The sequence below is a fragment of the Panthera pardus genome, unplaced genomic scaffold (genome assembly GCF_024362965.1).
Source record: "Panthera pardus isolate Hobbes unplaced genomic scaffold, ASM2436296v1 HiC_scaffold_13, whole genome shotgun sequence".
Lineage (NCBI taxonomy): Eukaryota > Metazoa > Chordata > Mammalia > Carnivora > Felidae > Panthera > Panthera pardus.
The window spans coordinates 29,053,021-29,069,680 of NW_026526688.1; the positions used below are offsets into that span (position 1 = coordinate 29,053,021).

Genomic DNA, 16,660 nt, shown 5'->3' on the forward strand with positions numbered 1-16,660 from the left:
GGTGATCAACAGGAATCTCTGCTGTGACTTCTCAGAACTTTAGTGCCTCTTCCCAGTATGGTAAGCACTAGGAATTGTTCATCTGATGATTCCCTGGTTGTTCTTTGTTCAGTTTCTTTCTTACCTAGCTCCCTTTTCTCCAGAAACCACCCACAGCTTCCGGGTCCTCTGTGTCTTTGGCTCTGAACTCTGTCTCCCTGACTCAGTGCTCTGCTCTGGATTCTCCTTCCTGTTCTGTTGTCTGGAAAGTGTTCCACATAGAAAACAAGGGCAACAGTGGGGCTCCCCCCCATTGTTTCCCTTCCCTCAGAGAGCAGAGTCCTTTACTGCCTGTTGTTCAGTGTCTGAAAACTATTGTTTACCTATTTTGTCCAATTTTCTGTTTGTTCATAGAGGAAACATATGTCTGATCCCTGGTACTCCATCTTGTCCCAAAGCAAAATTTGAGATTTTTTTTTGTTATGTACATTTTTAATTTTTAAAAATTGTAAAAAGGGCAAATATAAACAGTAATGGAAAATAATATAACAAACCCCATATTCCTCCCACATAGCTTTAGCAAATCTTAATATCTGTTTTTTTTTCAAATCTCTACTAAGAAATGTTACAATAAAATACAGCTGAAGCCCCAGGTATGTCCTTTGTGATTCTCCCCTCCACAGCCCCCTGAGATAACGTCTATCATGAGTTTAGTGTTTAGCATTCTGTCATATGTTACATGTTTTCTGTTATATCTATACATTTTTTTTTTTTTTTTAGAGAGAGAGAGCGTGTGCACGTGAGTGTGCGTAAGGGGGGGTGGGGCAGAGGGAGAGGGAGAGAATCTTAAGCAGGCTCCACATCCAGTGAAGATGTTGCACTGCACTTGTGGGCACTTGATGTCCTGCCTGTGATGTCTTGACCTGAGCCAAAGTCAGACGCTTAACCATCTGAGCCACCCAGGTGCACCTGCAATGAACATTCTTAAACGTCTGGTTGTGCACATATGAGAGTTTGATACATTTATGAGAAAAACTTGCAGGTAACAGTGTTTGTACATCTTCAGCTAAGAGGATTTTACCAATTTAACGTTCACCAGTATATGAACGGTCCCACTGGTAGATATCTTTCTTTATTTGATATTGTGAGGCTTGAATTATTGCCAGTCATGTATTTATGAAATTGTATTGATAAATTTGCATCTGATTTTGAGTGAGTTTTTGTGTCTTCACATTATTTACTTGGATTTATTGGCCATTTGGATTTTCTTTTGGGAATTGCCTGTTCATATATTTCATTTTCTTTATTTTACTGTATTATCTTTTTCTTAGGGACTTTTCGAGGAATTTTTAAGATTTTCTGGCTATTCATTATCAGTTATTTGTATTATAGATATCTTCTACCATATGTGGTTTGTGTTTTAATTTTTTTGAATGCAGAAGTTAAAATTTTAATGTATTTAATTTATACTATTTTTCCCCCTTTAGCATGAGTCTGTCTTTTGGAGATGTGGTAGGATTTGACATGGAATGGCCACCAGTATACACTCCAGGGAAGCAGGGCAGAGTTGCACTGATTCAGTTATGTGTGTCAGAGAGCAAATGTTACTTGTTTCATATTTCTTCTATGGCAGGTTGGTATCTCTTTTCTTTGTTTCGTTTTTTAACTTTTTAAACTTTATATTTTTTAATATAAACTTTGTATTTTTTAAACTTTATATGGTTGATAGTTGTATTATGTCAACTTTATCCCTGTAAAATTAAGCTTTTGAATTAGCTGCTGCTTCTTTCATTGCTTCATATTCATTCATTCATTTACTCCTTTATTTCTTTAAATATTTATTTTTGTTTTTTTAAATTTATTTATTTAAAAAAAATTTTTTTTTTTTTTAACGTTTATTTATTTTTGAGACAGAGAGAGACAGAGCATGAACGGGGGAGGGTCAGAGAGAGGGGGACACAGAATCTGAAACAGGCTCCAGGCTCTGAGCTGTCAGCACAGAGCCCGATGCGGGCTCAAACCCACGGACCATGAGATCATGACCTGAGCCGAAGTCGGCCACTCAACCGACTGAGCCACCCAGGCGCCCCTTTAAATTTATTTTTGAGACAGAGACAGAGTGACAGAGGAGGGGCAGAGAGAGAGAGGGAGACACAGAATCTGAAGCAGGCTCCAGGCTCTCAGCTGTCAGCACAGAGCCCAATGCGGGGCTCAAACTCATGAACTGTGAGATCATGACCTGAGCCGAAGGTGGATGCCTAACTGACCGAGCCACCCAGGCACTCCTATTTTATTTTCTTAACTAGGTTCCACTCCCAGCATGGAGCTCCAATGTGGAGCCTGATGCAGGGCTTGAACTCATGACCATGAGATCATGACCTGAGCTGAAATCAAAAGTTGGAAGCTTAACTGACTGAACCACCCAGGCAGTCACCCCTTTTAATTAATTTATTATTATTATTATTTTCTTATTTATTTTTATTTTATCATTTACTTTTATTTTTATTTTTTAACTTGAAATTTATTGAAGTATTCATTTTCCACCTGTCTCATTCATATCCCTATTTTTTTTTTTTTAAAGATTTATTTTGAGAGAGAGCACAAGCAGGGGAGGGGCGGGGGGGGGGGGGGGGTGGGGAGAGAATCCCGAACAGGCTCTGTGCTATCAGTACACGAGAAACATGAGATCATGATCTGAGCCCAGATCAATAGTCAGATGCTTAGCCGACTGAGCAACCCAGACGCCCCTCATATCCCTCTTTTATTTAATGTTTACAACATTCCCGTCAGGCATTGATATTATTCCTGTTTTAAATAATAGAGAACTGAAATTTAGAGAGGCTAAATGATCTGGAATATACTGTTAGTGTTAGCAGAGGAAACATTCAAACTAGTTGTTTTTGTTATTTGTCAGGACTTTGCTTTAGGTAAGAAAGGAAATACTCCAGATGAATGTGCTTCTGAATTTAAGCTTAACATAAATATAAATTTAAATATAAACATAGAGTGTGTAAGAAGTAGGAAAGAAATCAATAATACTTGAAAGGACCTATGGAAATAATAATAAAATGTTACAGTTTTTCCTCAGGGATTAAAAATGTTGCTTGAAAATGAAGCAATTAAAAAAGCAGGTGTAGGAATCCAAGGAGATCAGTGGAAACTTCTAAAGGACTTTGACATCAAATTGAAGAGTATTGTGGAGCTGACAGATGTTGCTAATGACAAGGTAAGCATAAGGCATGCACTTTTGATGAGCCTGGGTGTTAAGTGTTGATTCACCATATTATACACCTGAAACTAATATTACACTGTATGTTAACTAACTGGAATTTAAATAAAAAAATGGGTAGATGTAATACATATATTATTTTCATAAAGAAGATAAATTTGTGTTTCACAAAATGTCCTGTCTATCTGAATGTTAGATATTTTGAAAAAAATAATTTAAGCCGTATGTTAGTATAACAGTAAAGAAGTCACAAATGAGTATTCCATAATGAAAACCTTTAGTTCTAACCCGTTACCTTAGCAAAGTTGCTTTAAGCTGATTCCACCCCCGCCCCCCCCCCCCCCCCGCATTTAGTACTCTTTGACTTTGTTTCATATATTTGCAAATTTAAGTATTGTAAGTTTTTCTCATTGATCCATTTATACCAATAATTTTTTTTAAGGGAAAGCATAATGTAGCTCTTGTGGAATGATGCTTAGTGGAAGTTTGGCCATCAATTCCATCACTCTTATTTAACTTATTTTATTAACGTAGTCATTAGGTTGAATTCTCATGTTTGGCCAAGTATTCATTGGACTAGTTAGAAAGCCTACCAACCTATCTAACTTTTTTCCATTATAGTCCAAGAATTTTAATACCTACATTAGGGAAATTCCAGAGTTAAATTCATATAATATGGACTGCAAATGAGGTTTTTAATGATGGTAAGTTTATCAAGGACTATCTCTGCTAAATATACTATATATATAATATATATATATACTATATATAAATATACTGTATATTTTAGTATAATATTTCCAATTTTATTTGTGACTTCGTCAGTTGGTGGTATCTAGGAGTACCTGAAAATGGAAATAATTTTTTGCAGTGTTGATCTTTCATTACTTCTAGCTGAAATGTAAAGAGACCTGGAGCCTCAATGGTTTGGTTAAACACCTCTTCGGCAAACAGCTTCTGAAAGACAGGTCTATCTGCTGTAGCAACTGGAGTGATTTTCCTCTGACTGAAGATCAGAAACTGTATGCAGCCACTGATGCGTATGTATGTACCAAAGTTCTTTAGACTATGATGTATTTTTTAAACTTTATAACAAATCACTGTAGAAAAATTTTGTTGTAACAGTTGCACAAACTCAAATATTTTATTTTATTTTTTAATTTTTTTAACATTTATTTATTTTTGAGAGAGTGAGACAGAGCACGAGCAGGGGAGGGGCAGAGAGAGAGGGGGGGACATAGATTCTGAAGTGGGCTCCTGGCTCTGAGATGTCAGCACAGAGCCTGATGCAGGGCTCAAACTCACGGACCGCGAGGGGCGCCTGGGTGGCTCAGTCGGTTAAGCGGCCGACTTCGGCTCAGGTCATGATCTCGCAGTCCGTGGGTTTGAGCCCTGTGTTGGGCTCTGTGCTGACAGCTCAGAGCCTGGAGCCTGTTTCAGATTCTGTGTCTCCCTCTGTCTCTGACCCTCCCCTGTTCATGCTCGCTCTCTCTCTCTCTCTCTCTCTGTCTCAAAAATAAATAAATGTTAAAAAAAAAAAAATTTTTTTTTTAAATAAAAAAAAAAAACTCACGGACCGCGAGATCATGACCTGAGCTGAAGTTGGACGCTTCAACGACTGAGCCGCCCAGGTGGCCCGCAACTCAAATATTTTAAATCAGGTTGGCATTAATTGTCATGAAGCCAAAATAATGTCCAGTTTGTATGTAAAAAATGTAATCTCTCTGAAAACATGGAATAGTAATAAGCCCAGGCTGAGTAAACAACAAATGGTATTGATGATGTATTTGATTTATAAGCAGCTTCAGAATAAAAATAATTATAGTTTCTGTACTGAAACTGGCCTTATTTCTTATATTTATATTTAAAACATGCTAAAAATTTAAGAAAATTGCCTCCAAATTTAGCTTTCCACTGCTGTCAGATGTATTTTCATATTTACATATTTGTACATCATGAAATTTGGACTTATCTTTATAGCATTATTTGTTTTTTGTTTTTGTTTTTTGAAGAAATATATCTTATGTCACAGTGGATTTCTTATTCCCTAATTTATACATTTATTTGTAGATGAATATATTGTTGTTTTCCTTTTTGCATCCGTTTTTAGGCATGGAGCCACCATTTTTTTATAAACAAAAAATTCAGTTTTTTCCAGGAAATAGGGTGGTAATTTTCCTTTATGTTCTGTTAATAAAGTGGGTTTGTTTTTTTTTTTGTTTTTTGTTTTTTTTGAGAGAGAGTGACTTGAGCTGAAGTCAGATGCTCAACTGGCTGAGCCACCCAGGCATTCCCCTTTATGTTCTGTTAAAAAAAAAAAAAATTGTAAAACTTGAGAAATCGTGCAAGTTCTGTAGCATTTTTATTCATGATAATTCAGTGTGAGTTTGTTGTTCCTCTTAACAGTGCCTTGAGGGAGGGCTGTTCATATGTCGACATTCTCAGCTGATTTAGTGAGATATGGGGAAGTGGATATGTGTTGTCAAAGTAGATTTTTCTTACTTGTTTGTATTTTGTTGGAGTCTACTTATAAGTTATTTGATTTGGATAACTCCTTGTAATATTGAATGCTAAAAAGTAAAAACTTTGAACGTTTATTTTAAGGCACAAGTCACTTGCTTTCTTTGTTCTCATAATCAGTAAGGTGATTTAATGAAGGCATAGATCTTTGTGTAACATAATAAGTTGAATGCAGCCTTTTGGGTGCTTTGTGAGTCACTACTTTGGATTTTTCTAAAGATGGGACATATAGCTTCATTTTTTAAAAAAAATTTTTTAACGTTTATTCATTTTTTGAGAGACAGAGAAAGACAGAGCACAAGCGGGGATGTGGCAGAGAGAGAGGGAGACAAAGAATCTGAAACAGGCTCCGGGCTCTGAGCAGTCAGCATAGAACCTGACACGGGGCTCAAACTCACGAATCATGAGATCATGACCTGAGCTGAACTCAGACACTTAACTGACTGAGCCACCCAGGCACCTCATTCATTTTGGTTAGTTTTAGCAAAAATAACTTCTCTGTTTTGTTTTGTTTTTGTTCTTTTTTTCTTTTTTTTTTGTAGGCTGGTCTCATCATTTATCGAAAATTAGAGAATTTAAGTGATGCTGTGCAAATGTTTGCTATAAAAAAAGGTATGTGATGATCTAAAAATTAAAGAAAATTTGAATGTGCTCTTTTATGAGGTTTATCTCCAAAAAGTCAATATTCACACGTGTGCAATCTATTTAGTATTGTTACAGCCTCTTGAGTGTCTGAGCCATGCTGATATTAGGGTGTGAGATCTGTCTGGCCAGAGATTAGAGTTTCAGGCATTTACTACTTTGTCACATTGCACTTCATTAGGCTTCTTCAGCTGGGGCTTTGTGGCTTTGATAATATCAGTGATACAGCCAGTTATCTCCCAGGCTGGAGATGATGTACATCCTTGCTATAAATATTTGAAGTGTACCAGTTACTTCATAGTGTCCTGGTTTAAATTTCTAAATTTTCTCTAGGGTAGGATAACCACTGTTTTTCTCCAGAAAGAATGACTACTTTGTTCAACTTCAGTGCTTTTCTTAGCTGTCTTGATAGGTCAGTGATAACAGACTTACATGGATAGTGGAAGAACATGGGCTTCCATGTCACAAAAGCCAAAGGGGAATCTGTGCCATGTGAACTTCGAGATGTACATGGTTCCCCATGTTTGAAATGTAGATGATAGCTAAATATCTATCACAAGCATAGAATACTTGTGAGCACTAAGAGGGACAGAATATTCCATGCACCTATATTGATTTGTATAGAGCTGTTATTCCTATTCTTGTAGCTTCTTTGGAGATAGAAAACAGTTGTGTTTAAGATGTTAATTAAAATAGTGATTTTGTTAAATAAGCTCAAAGATATGGCATGATCTCACTTAAAATTATATTGTACCCTTTATACGTGCCATTGAGAAGGGATCCATATCCTCTGTGGTAGACCCTCCTTCTTCACCTATTAAGGAAGTCTCCTTATGCTTTCTTTCTTTCCCTGGAAAGCCACTTCTAATGAATGCTTGCTGACTCTCTATAGCCAAAGGTACTGTGGCTAGAAATTATCTTGATTAACTGAGCACATGATACGTTTTTGAAGCTGATCTGGAGAATAATATAGAATTTATTTAAATCATAACAGAATTAAATGCAACAGAGGGGATTCATGGTTTTTTGAGTTTGTGGTTTGTAGAATTACTTCTAGGTTATGCTTGTAATTTTGTCCCCAATTAAAATGTTTCCAAGAGATGTGTAAGATATTTATTATTAAGTAACGTATAAATTGCCACTAGAAGTCCTGGTATCTGTGTACCTGTCATTGCAATACTGCATTCTTTGACTCTCACTTTTATTCTTTATTGTATTATATGTGTGTGTGTATTGTGACATATAAGGTGAAATACTTTGACTAGGATCCTAGTGAATTGTAATGAAGATTACTACTCTTTATTTTTTTCTCCCTCACTGGCTTCCTATTATGAAGCCAGAGTTATACCAGCCTCATTGTCCTTTAATTTCCTTGGTGTATTTATAGATGATATTTTCAAATGACCACTTTTGGTTGTAAGATGGTATTTTTTCTTCTTTTTTAAAGAATTACAGTGGATTATAACATCAGAAAACAAAAGGATATTTGCACATTGTTTCTCACTGTTAAAATAGTCATTTATCCCAGGATGGTAGCTAATAAACACTAAATGATATAGCAAGTAAAAATGCACTTATTCATTCATTAAAAATTGTTGACCACTTTATGATGCGGAGTTACAGTAGTGAATAAGACAGTTATGATCTGCTTCCTGACAGGGAGACCTACATTTCTTAGGGGCTATAGAGATGAACAAAAAAAGGCAGTTGCAGTATAGGGAGAGGAGTCTTAGGATGTGGGAAAACAAGGCACTTTGGTTAGCACCTAGGAGAGTCGTCCAATGCATATGTGGAAGTATTGCAGGGTTTCCTGCAGAGAGTGATGTTTCATGTACACCCTGAAATAGGAACAGGAGTTAGGTAGCTGAAGAGTAGAGGAAAAGTGTCACAGGTACAGGGAATAGCAGGTACAGAAAGAGATCATAGTATCTTTAGGCAACTGAAGCTAGTTCACTATGGTGAACTGTTGAGTATGACGAGTGAGGGATGAAGAGGAAGCAGACCAAGGGAAGCAGATAGGCCATGTTTACATTAGGAGATTACATTTCCTCCTAAGAATTAGAGTTTTAAACAGAGGAGTGACGTGAATAACATTAAAAAAAAAAAAGAATAACTTGGGCTGTAGAGTCGAAAATGAATTGTGGGAGGGCAAGGGCCATAGTGGGAAAACTTGTTAGGAGGCTGCAAGAGCAATCCAAGGGAGAGGGGGTGGTGGCCTGGCTTGGATGGTTGTATTGAGGATGGAGAGAAGGAGATAGATAAAAATACATTGAATAGAGCAGTAGAATCAGCAGAATTTGGTGTGATGATGAGAGCCATGTATCAAGGATCATTCCTATGTTGTTGGCATGAGCAACAGGGATGAAACCCATTGAAGAGAAGGAGCAAGATTTGGAGCTGAGGAGTCAAACAGCTGATTTTAGATGTCTTAAAGGGAGGATGGCTGTGAGATAGCAGGTGTGGGTGGCCAGGCGGCACTTAGATATCCAGGCTGTATCTCAGAGGATGGTTTTAGTTAGAGATAAAGAATTGAGAGTTAAAGGGGCCCCTGGGGGTGGCTCAGTCGGTTGAGCGTCCGACTTTGGCTCAGGTCATGATCTCATGGTTCGTGAGTTCGAGCCCCACGTTGGGCTCTGTGCTGACAGTTCAGAGCCTGGAACCTGCTCCAGATTCTGTGTCCCCCTCTCTCTCCACCCCACCCCTGCTTGTGCTCTGTCTCTCTCTTTCAAAAATGAATAAACAAACAAACAAAAAAAAGAATTGAGAGTTAAGAGGACTGGAACTAAGAATTTTGAGGAACTCTTAGTATTTAATGTTTGCATGATGGGGGGTGGACAGCAAAGGAGTTGCCATAGGCAGAGAAGAAAATTAGGAGGTTTGATGTGCAGAAAGCCAAGTGAAGAGCATGTTTTAAGTAGGAGGAGCTATCTCTCAGTATGTTCTGCTGAGAGTTTGAGAAACTGAGGACTTAGAATTAATCACTAGTTTTGGCAACGTGTTAGTTGTTTGTAACCTTTTTACTCCAACAGCTTTGGTGTACTGAGTGACAAAAGAGTATTCCAGGGAGAGAGTGGTTATTTGTGCATTGTGCTACTAAAACAGAAAAGGGTCCCCAGGCTTTGGTAACAAGGAAGTGCTAAACCATAGCATGAGCAGAATGATGTGAATGGAAATCATATGAACATGATAGAGCACTTATTAGAGCTAAGAAACATGAGAAAGCATGTGTAAACAACTTTTTTTTAGACTGGTTTGGAAAGGGGATATTCATTCATATCACATATTTGATGGGTGTTTATCATGGGTCAGGTATAGTTTCGGTTGGTGGGAAAATGCATTGAACACAGGAGACAAGTGCTTCACTTCATTTCACAGAAATGAGGGAATGAGCCATGTGGATATCTGAGGGAAGAATGTAGCAGTCTTCGGAGGAAGAGCTGAGTGTCTGAGGGTGATTGCTTGCCTTATTTAAGGAGCAACAAGTATATGTTGTCGTTAAGCATCTGAGTTTGGCTCAGGTCCTGATCTCACAGTTTGTGAGTTCAAGTTCCACATCCCGTGAGCTTGAGCCCTGCTTCTGGTGAGCTTGTGCCCCGCTTCAGGTGAATGTGAGCCCTGCTTTGGGTAAAACACTAGCCCTGGGTGAGGCCCGCTTCTCTCTCTCTCTCTGCCCCTCGTGAGATTCTCCCTCTCTCTCTTTTTGTCTCTCTGCTCCTCACTTGCACCCTCTCTCTCTCTCTCTCTCAAAAAAAAAAAAAAAAAAAAAAGGACCAATGAGGATAACTGTAGCAAAATGCGTAAGGGTGAGAGTGGTAGAAAGTGAGGCTAGAAAAGTAGCTTGGGCCAGATCATTTAGGTCCTTATAGGTGATGAATGCATATTTTATTAAGGTAAATACAAAGTAGAATGATGGGAAACCCAAGAGGATTTGGGACAGGAGAATGATATGCTTAAATTTTAATTTAAAAGGATTTTTTTTTTCTTTCTTTCTTTCTTTTTTTTTTTTTGGCTGCTGTAAGAGGGCAAGTGATTAGGTAGGGAAGTCTATTAGGCTACTATAATAGTCCCAGCAAGAGATGACAATTAATTGTTTGGGTTAGGCTGGTAGCAGTAGAGATAGTGGGAAGTGGTAGGTTGTGTATATGTTTTGAAGGTATATATTGTGAAGGATTTGCCGATGAATTCTCTGAAAGGGGTGAATTGTAGAGACCGAGAGGACAATTAAGATATTTTGGTTGGATCAGCTGAGTGAATGGAAGGATCAGTTATGATAGGAAGGTCATAGGAAGAATGAGCTTGGGCGAGAAAAATCCAGGTTACGGTTTTGGATATGCTACATTTTAGATGCTTATTGATACCCAAGAACATTGTACTTGGAAGTGTGACTCGAGTTCAGGGGGAAGGGTGAGGTTGGAGATGTGACTTTGGGAATCATCAAGGTACAGATGGTAGTTAAAGCAGTGCAACGAGGAGCGCCTGGGTGGCTCAGTCAGTTAAGCCTTCAACTTCAGCTCAGGTCATGATCTCACACTCTGTGAGTTCGAGCCCCGTGTCAGGCTCTGTGCTGACAACTTGGAGCCTGCTTCGGATTCTGTGTCTCCCCGTCTCTGCCCCTTCCCTGCTCATGCTCTGTCTCAAAAATAAATAAAAACATTAAGAAATAAATAAAGCAGTGAAACAAGATGAGATGAAATAGAGAGTGAATAGAGAGAAAGCCCAAGTATTGATGTCAGGGGCACACCCACATTTAGAGATCAGGAAGAGGAGGAGAGTGCAGCAAAGAGAACCTGAGAAGGGGCAGCAGTGAAGGACAGAGGGAAACAGGTATAGTGTTCGGAAGGCAAGTGAGGAATATGTTTATAAGGAAGAAGAAGTTATCAGCTGTTTTAAATACCTCTGAGTATTTGGGGGAGATGTGGAACTAGACCCAACAATTGGATTTGACAGTGTGGAGACCGTGGGTAACCTTTCCCAAAGCAGCTGTGCTGCATGGGTGGGGGTGAAGGCTTGGTTGGAGACAGATTAAGAGAAAATGGGAGTAGAAGGTTTGAGACAGTGCGTATGGACAACACTTTCATGGAATTTTGCTGTAAATGAGAGAAGTTCTATGAATGCAGACTCATTAGCAGATTGGGGGTGGGCAGATGAGATAGTTTTCTTTTTGCATTTTCTTAGCGAAGTGAGAGGTGAAGTTGTTCCTGAATGAAAGGAGGGGCAAGCAGGTGTTGGAGGCTTGGAGAGAAAGAAAGAGGTATGAAATGGTCATCTTGATAGTGGGAGAGTGGGAAATGTAGAATAATTAAAGTCATTACTTCAGTGGAGATCTGTGTTAAGAATTTAAAGCAAGCTGAGTCATCATGGCTGGGTTTTATTTTCATTTATATTAAACTCTTTGAGTATAGGCATCCAGTAGGTTAAAAAAAGCTGGTTTTAATTAGGGTACGAGCTTTCCTACATAAGTACCATGGAGGGAGGAAGGAGCAAAAGAGGGGAGAGTCCAAACAGGGGAGTGATTACTAGAAAATGGGTAAGAAAGGAAAAAAAGACATGGTGGGGAGTGGATGTGGGAAGGATAGGTGTGTAAGGAAATTTTCGTTCTGAAAGTGTGAAAGAACCATTATATTGAGGAAGGCATTTTAGAAAGAAAGCCAGCATGCTGGTGTTTGGAGGGTGGAATGCTTACAATTAAAGTTTGGAAGTAGTGACTTTATTGGCAATTATAAGGTCAAATGACTATAGGAATAGGTGGCTGAGGTCAGCTGAGGAAAAGATTGTTGGAAACGGAAGGATCAAAGCACTGAGAAGGCCACCCTTTTAGGCGGAGCATCTGTGAGTGGTAAAATCACTAGGAATGACCACAGGAGTCGTAGTAAAGGGAAAGACAGTGAGCCAGGCAGTAAAACCTTCAGTGAATGAAAGGTTGTGATTTTGAGGTTACAAGGTGCAGCAAGCAGGACTAGCAGATGGTGTAATCCCATGTCACATGCCTCAGAGGAGCTGGACTTTTGAAGGACAAGAGAAGACGGTGAGGAAGTGTAAGAAATTCTAAGCAGGGGAAGGGCTTGGAAAGGAGGGCAGGTGTGGTGTGGATGGGGAACGATCCAGACCAGACAGAATGAAGCTGAGGGTTTGGAAGATGATTGCTGATTGGAAAGGCTTGTATTTTATTTTGGTCCTAATAACTAGGGAAGTGAGGAATGGCTGTTGGCTAAGGTTATGTTTACCAAACTATTTTTCGTAAGTAACAGCCCAAGTGATGTTATGCTGATTTCCGATCTTGAAATAATGTAGATGGGTTCAGATTCTCATTTCCACCGTCTTCTGATTAGGTTGATAACCACTGGTTGTAATATGTATGAATACAGATCATTTGAAATTTATTTAAAATTTTAGTAAAAGTTTGAAAGGGACGTAAAGTGACTAAGGTGATGTGGAGATAGGATAAGGAAGTCCTTTTGTTGGAACTCACTTACAGAAAGAAAAGGAAAACGTGAGCCCTGCTTTGTGGTTTGAAAAGTGACGTTGATTGTTTTTTTCCAGAGGAAGAAATGCTATCTAGTGATGTGAAGAAACAACTGATTTCAGTATCTGAGGATATGATGGATCTGGCTAAGCGTCTTCCTGACACTTTGAAAAAATTGGAAGATCCACAGAGGTTAAATATTACCTGTTTTTACCAATTGTGTTTGTTCTTACTGTACATTCCTATTTATAAAGAATTACTTTTCATTAAGGTAGAGTCATAGCAATTTGCTTGATTCATAGAAATATACACGGACTGATGTGTAAATTTGAGAAATACCTTTCCAGTTGTTACATTGCAGATCAAAAGCTTAAGGCTTTTCTGTCTGCTCTGTAGGATGTTTTATGAAACAAAGTAAAATAAAATTCCGAAGTTCACAGAAAGGAAAATATTTTAGATTCAATGTTGTCTTTTTCTGGTGTCTATGGGCATCTCTCATTTAATTATATTTACAGTTTGGTCACCTAAAATGTATAAATAAAAACACTTTTTATATTTAGTAGCTTCATTTTTCTGTTTTTTTTATCTGATTATTAAATAGGAATTCTACCTAATCAGGACACTGTTAGAACAAGAGGCATTCAGATTTTAAATGTAATTTTATAGCTAAAGCCCTAGATAATTTGAGATATTTGGATTAATAGAGGTTGGATTACTGGTGCCTTGTAGCTGACTCTTTCAGGGACTAGACCTTGCGGGAGCCTTAATTGCTGAATGACTCCTCTAAAATCAGGAATACTCTTGAACATGGAATGATTACAATGTAGTAATATAATATTGAGGCAAAAATACTTTGTAGGAATGTCAGCAGTTTGTTGAAATAGAATTCTGATTTTGACAAAATGCAATGTTCATGTATTTTGGGGGGATGAGATTTGTGATATATGTTGACTGTGATATTTCAAAATATGATACAGAGAATCAGATCTTTTTCAAAGTCCTTTTTCCCCCTAGTTTGTTTTAGTGGTTTTTATGTAACTGAGAATTTCTGAAAGACTGACTGTCAAATGGGGACAGGTACCAGTAGAGCCATTTCATATTCAATTTTACATTTTTCCCTCCATGAAAGAAAAATAGTCACTGTTTACATGGTATTTACGCGTATTCCAGATTTTTGTTCCAGCAGTTAGACTGTCTATTAAATGTAGATTATGTCTCATTAATGCTTTGCTTTGTAATAACAAAGCTATATAAGTGTTCTTAAAACTTGAGAATAGGAAATACTGGATTCATCTTTAGTAAAGAAAGATCTTGTCAAGTTTCAGTGTCAAACAAGGACTAGTTAAATTTCTTATTTCAGGTTCTTTGTGAGAAGTCTGCATAATACCTAACTTACCAAATTACACATTAGAACCAAGGGGGAGCAAAAAAGGCCTCTGAATGCGAAAATACATGCCCTAAGCATGAATTCAAACTCACTGAAGTACATAGTGGATGAAACCCATTCAGAACCTATTTGCTTTTTGTTTATAGATACAGTTTGATAAGCTTGGATATCCAGTTAAAGTGAAAACCAGGCATGGATAAGGAAGGGTGTGCACATGACCACACCTGGAAGTTAAAGGTGGCAATCTGTGAAAGAGTGGAAAAAACTATAAAAATTAGAAGTGAGAACTTTAAAAATAGAGTCAATTGAGGTGTGTTAGAGAAGGGGATAGTTTTATGCTTCAGTGAACCTGGAAGGTATTGGATTGTACAATACTTCTTAGCTGTTGATTTAAATTCATTATACATCTCTTGTGTTGCTGTCCTGTCCTTGGCATTCTTTTGGGCGCTGATGTTTTCTGTAGGCTACTAATATGCATAATAACAATTCCAAGAGAGAAGGAAAAGTATATTATGCCTTACTGAAGAAGATAGCCTTTGATATTTGTTAAATAGTTACCTCACGTGAGGCATGTCATCCTCTGATGTTAGCACAGAATAAATAAGCTCTTACAGTCTTGTCAATCTGTATGTCACTGTTGCTGTATTTATATGTTACAACATTACCATGCATTTAACAATGTAATGATGTCACATATCTGTTTCTCCTAAACTATTAATGTGTGGTTCTTATATTTGAATACCTAAGTATAATGCTAACTGTTCTCCATAAGATTTGAACAATTTTAGAATGTTAGAATTAGTGAGTTTTTAGGTTTTGAATTTAATTTTGATTTTGTTTGTATTGATGTAGATTTGTCAACTTAAGCTTGAGCCCAACTTTGGTGCTATTTTTAGCATGGGAAAAAATCATGAAACAACTCAGCATTTTTGATAGTTTATTCCCATAAATGATCAAATTTTTATTCAAATCATCAATATAAAACTTTAAAAGTCATGTCAGATGTTATTAAGTATTAATTTCAATACAGAAGAATTAGAAGAGCTAAACAAAATTGTTAACTAAATAGTAAAAATGTCTCTTTGCTTATCATATTCTCTTTTCTCCCCCTAACTTCCACTTTTATGAAGTAACTAAAAATTGTTTTAATAAACCCTATTACCAACAGACAAGATAGTGTGTCTCATTTTACACGCTAGGGGATCCTGGGTGACTTGGTTGGTTAAGCATCCAACTTTGGCTCAGGTCATGATCTCACGGTTCGTGAGTTTGAGCCCTGTGTCGGGCTCTATGCTGACAGCTCAGAGCCTGGAGCCTACTTTGGATTTTGTGTTTCCCTCTCCTTCTCTCTGCCCCTCCTCTGCTCACACTTGCTTTCTCTCTCTCTCTCGCTCTCAAAAATAAATAAACATTAAAAAAAAATTTACACTCTAGCAGTGGTTTTCCTTTGCAGGTTTGGTTATAAATAGATGTTTAAAGTCACTTAGTTAAAATGCTATTATTAGCAACTATAATTAACGAGTTAAGAATTTCTTATGGGGCACCTGGATGGTTCAGTTGGTTAAGTGTCCAACTCTTGGTTTCAGCTCAGGTCATGATCTCCTGGTTCATGAGTTCAAGCCCCCATCAGGTCCATGCTGGTGGTGTGGAGTCTGCTTGGGATTCTCTCTCTCTCCTTCTCTCTGTCTCTCCCCTGCTCATGCTCTCTCTCAAAATAAATAAACTTAAAAAAAATTCATATCATATTTATTCACATACAGCCTCTCCATATTTTCTTATTTGTCCACTGATGGGAAGTTTTTTTCTTATTCCAAAGAATATATTCTAGTTTTGTGATTATTGACTATGCTAAACAGCATCATTTTTGAATTATAACATAAACACTCTTATGTGTTACTGTTGGGACTAGTAATTGATCAGCAAATTGAAAAAGTTAGTTAAAATGTAGGATCATAAAAATTTTCTTTTAATTTAACATATTAGTATATATTTGTTTCTCAGTCTTTTTATATTTATCATGGCTTTTTCATTAAATATAGGACTGCTCTTTGGAGTTTCTTTTTTAACTCATGCCCGTTGTGTATCATTTGCAATTTCTAGTTTTAGTTTCTTTAAAATTAGGAGTGAAAACTTAAGACACTTGAAACAATCTGAATGCAGAGTCCTAGGAGTTTTTAAGATTTTTCCTCCAAACTTTTTTGGTTGTTTTGACTATAGTTAATCAGAACTTTTTTTATAAAAAAGGAAATTTGCTGAGTCTTTCAGCATGTTCAACTTAAAACAAATTTTTTTTTGGTGGTCATGTATCATCGATTTGACTTATATTTAAATTAATTGCCACAAAAAGTGTAACTGGCATAAATAATTAGTTTGGGACTAAACGCTACTGACACTAGTAAGCCTACAAGCCAACAAGCATATTAGCATATATGCTTAGTAC

The 16,660-nt window shown here is 37.4% G+C and overlaps 1 protein-coding gene across 5 annotated transcripts in view; it reads left to right on the forward strand.

Annotated features, from left to right (window-relative positions):
• Positions 1 to 16,660, forward strand: part of WRN (WRN RecQ like helicase) — a 152,970-nt gene that overhangs the window by 41,865 nt on the left and 94,445 nt on the right. For 3 of the 5 annotated variants that reach the window (XM_019466845.2, XM_019466847.2, XM_019466846.2), the window contains exons 4-8: positions 1,467 to 1,612; positions 3,057 to 3,205; positions 4,103 to 4,252; positions 6,271 to 6,340; positions 12,911 to 13,025. In XM_019466845.2, coding sequence (XP_019322390.2) covers positions 1,467 to 1,612; positions 3,057 to 3,205; positions 4,103 to 4,252; positions 6,271 to 6,340; positions 12,911 to 13,025 — 630 coding nt within the window. Of the gene's footprint in view, positions 1 to 1,466; positions 1,613 to 3,056; positions 3,206 to 4,079; positions 4,253 to 6,270; positions 6,341 to 12,910; positions 13,026 to 16,660 lie in introns of those variants that run through there. The other 2 variants (XM_019466849.2, XM_019466850.2) reach the window with 2 other exon arrangements.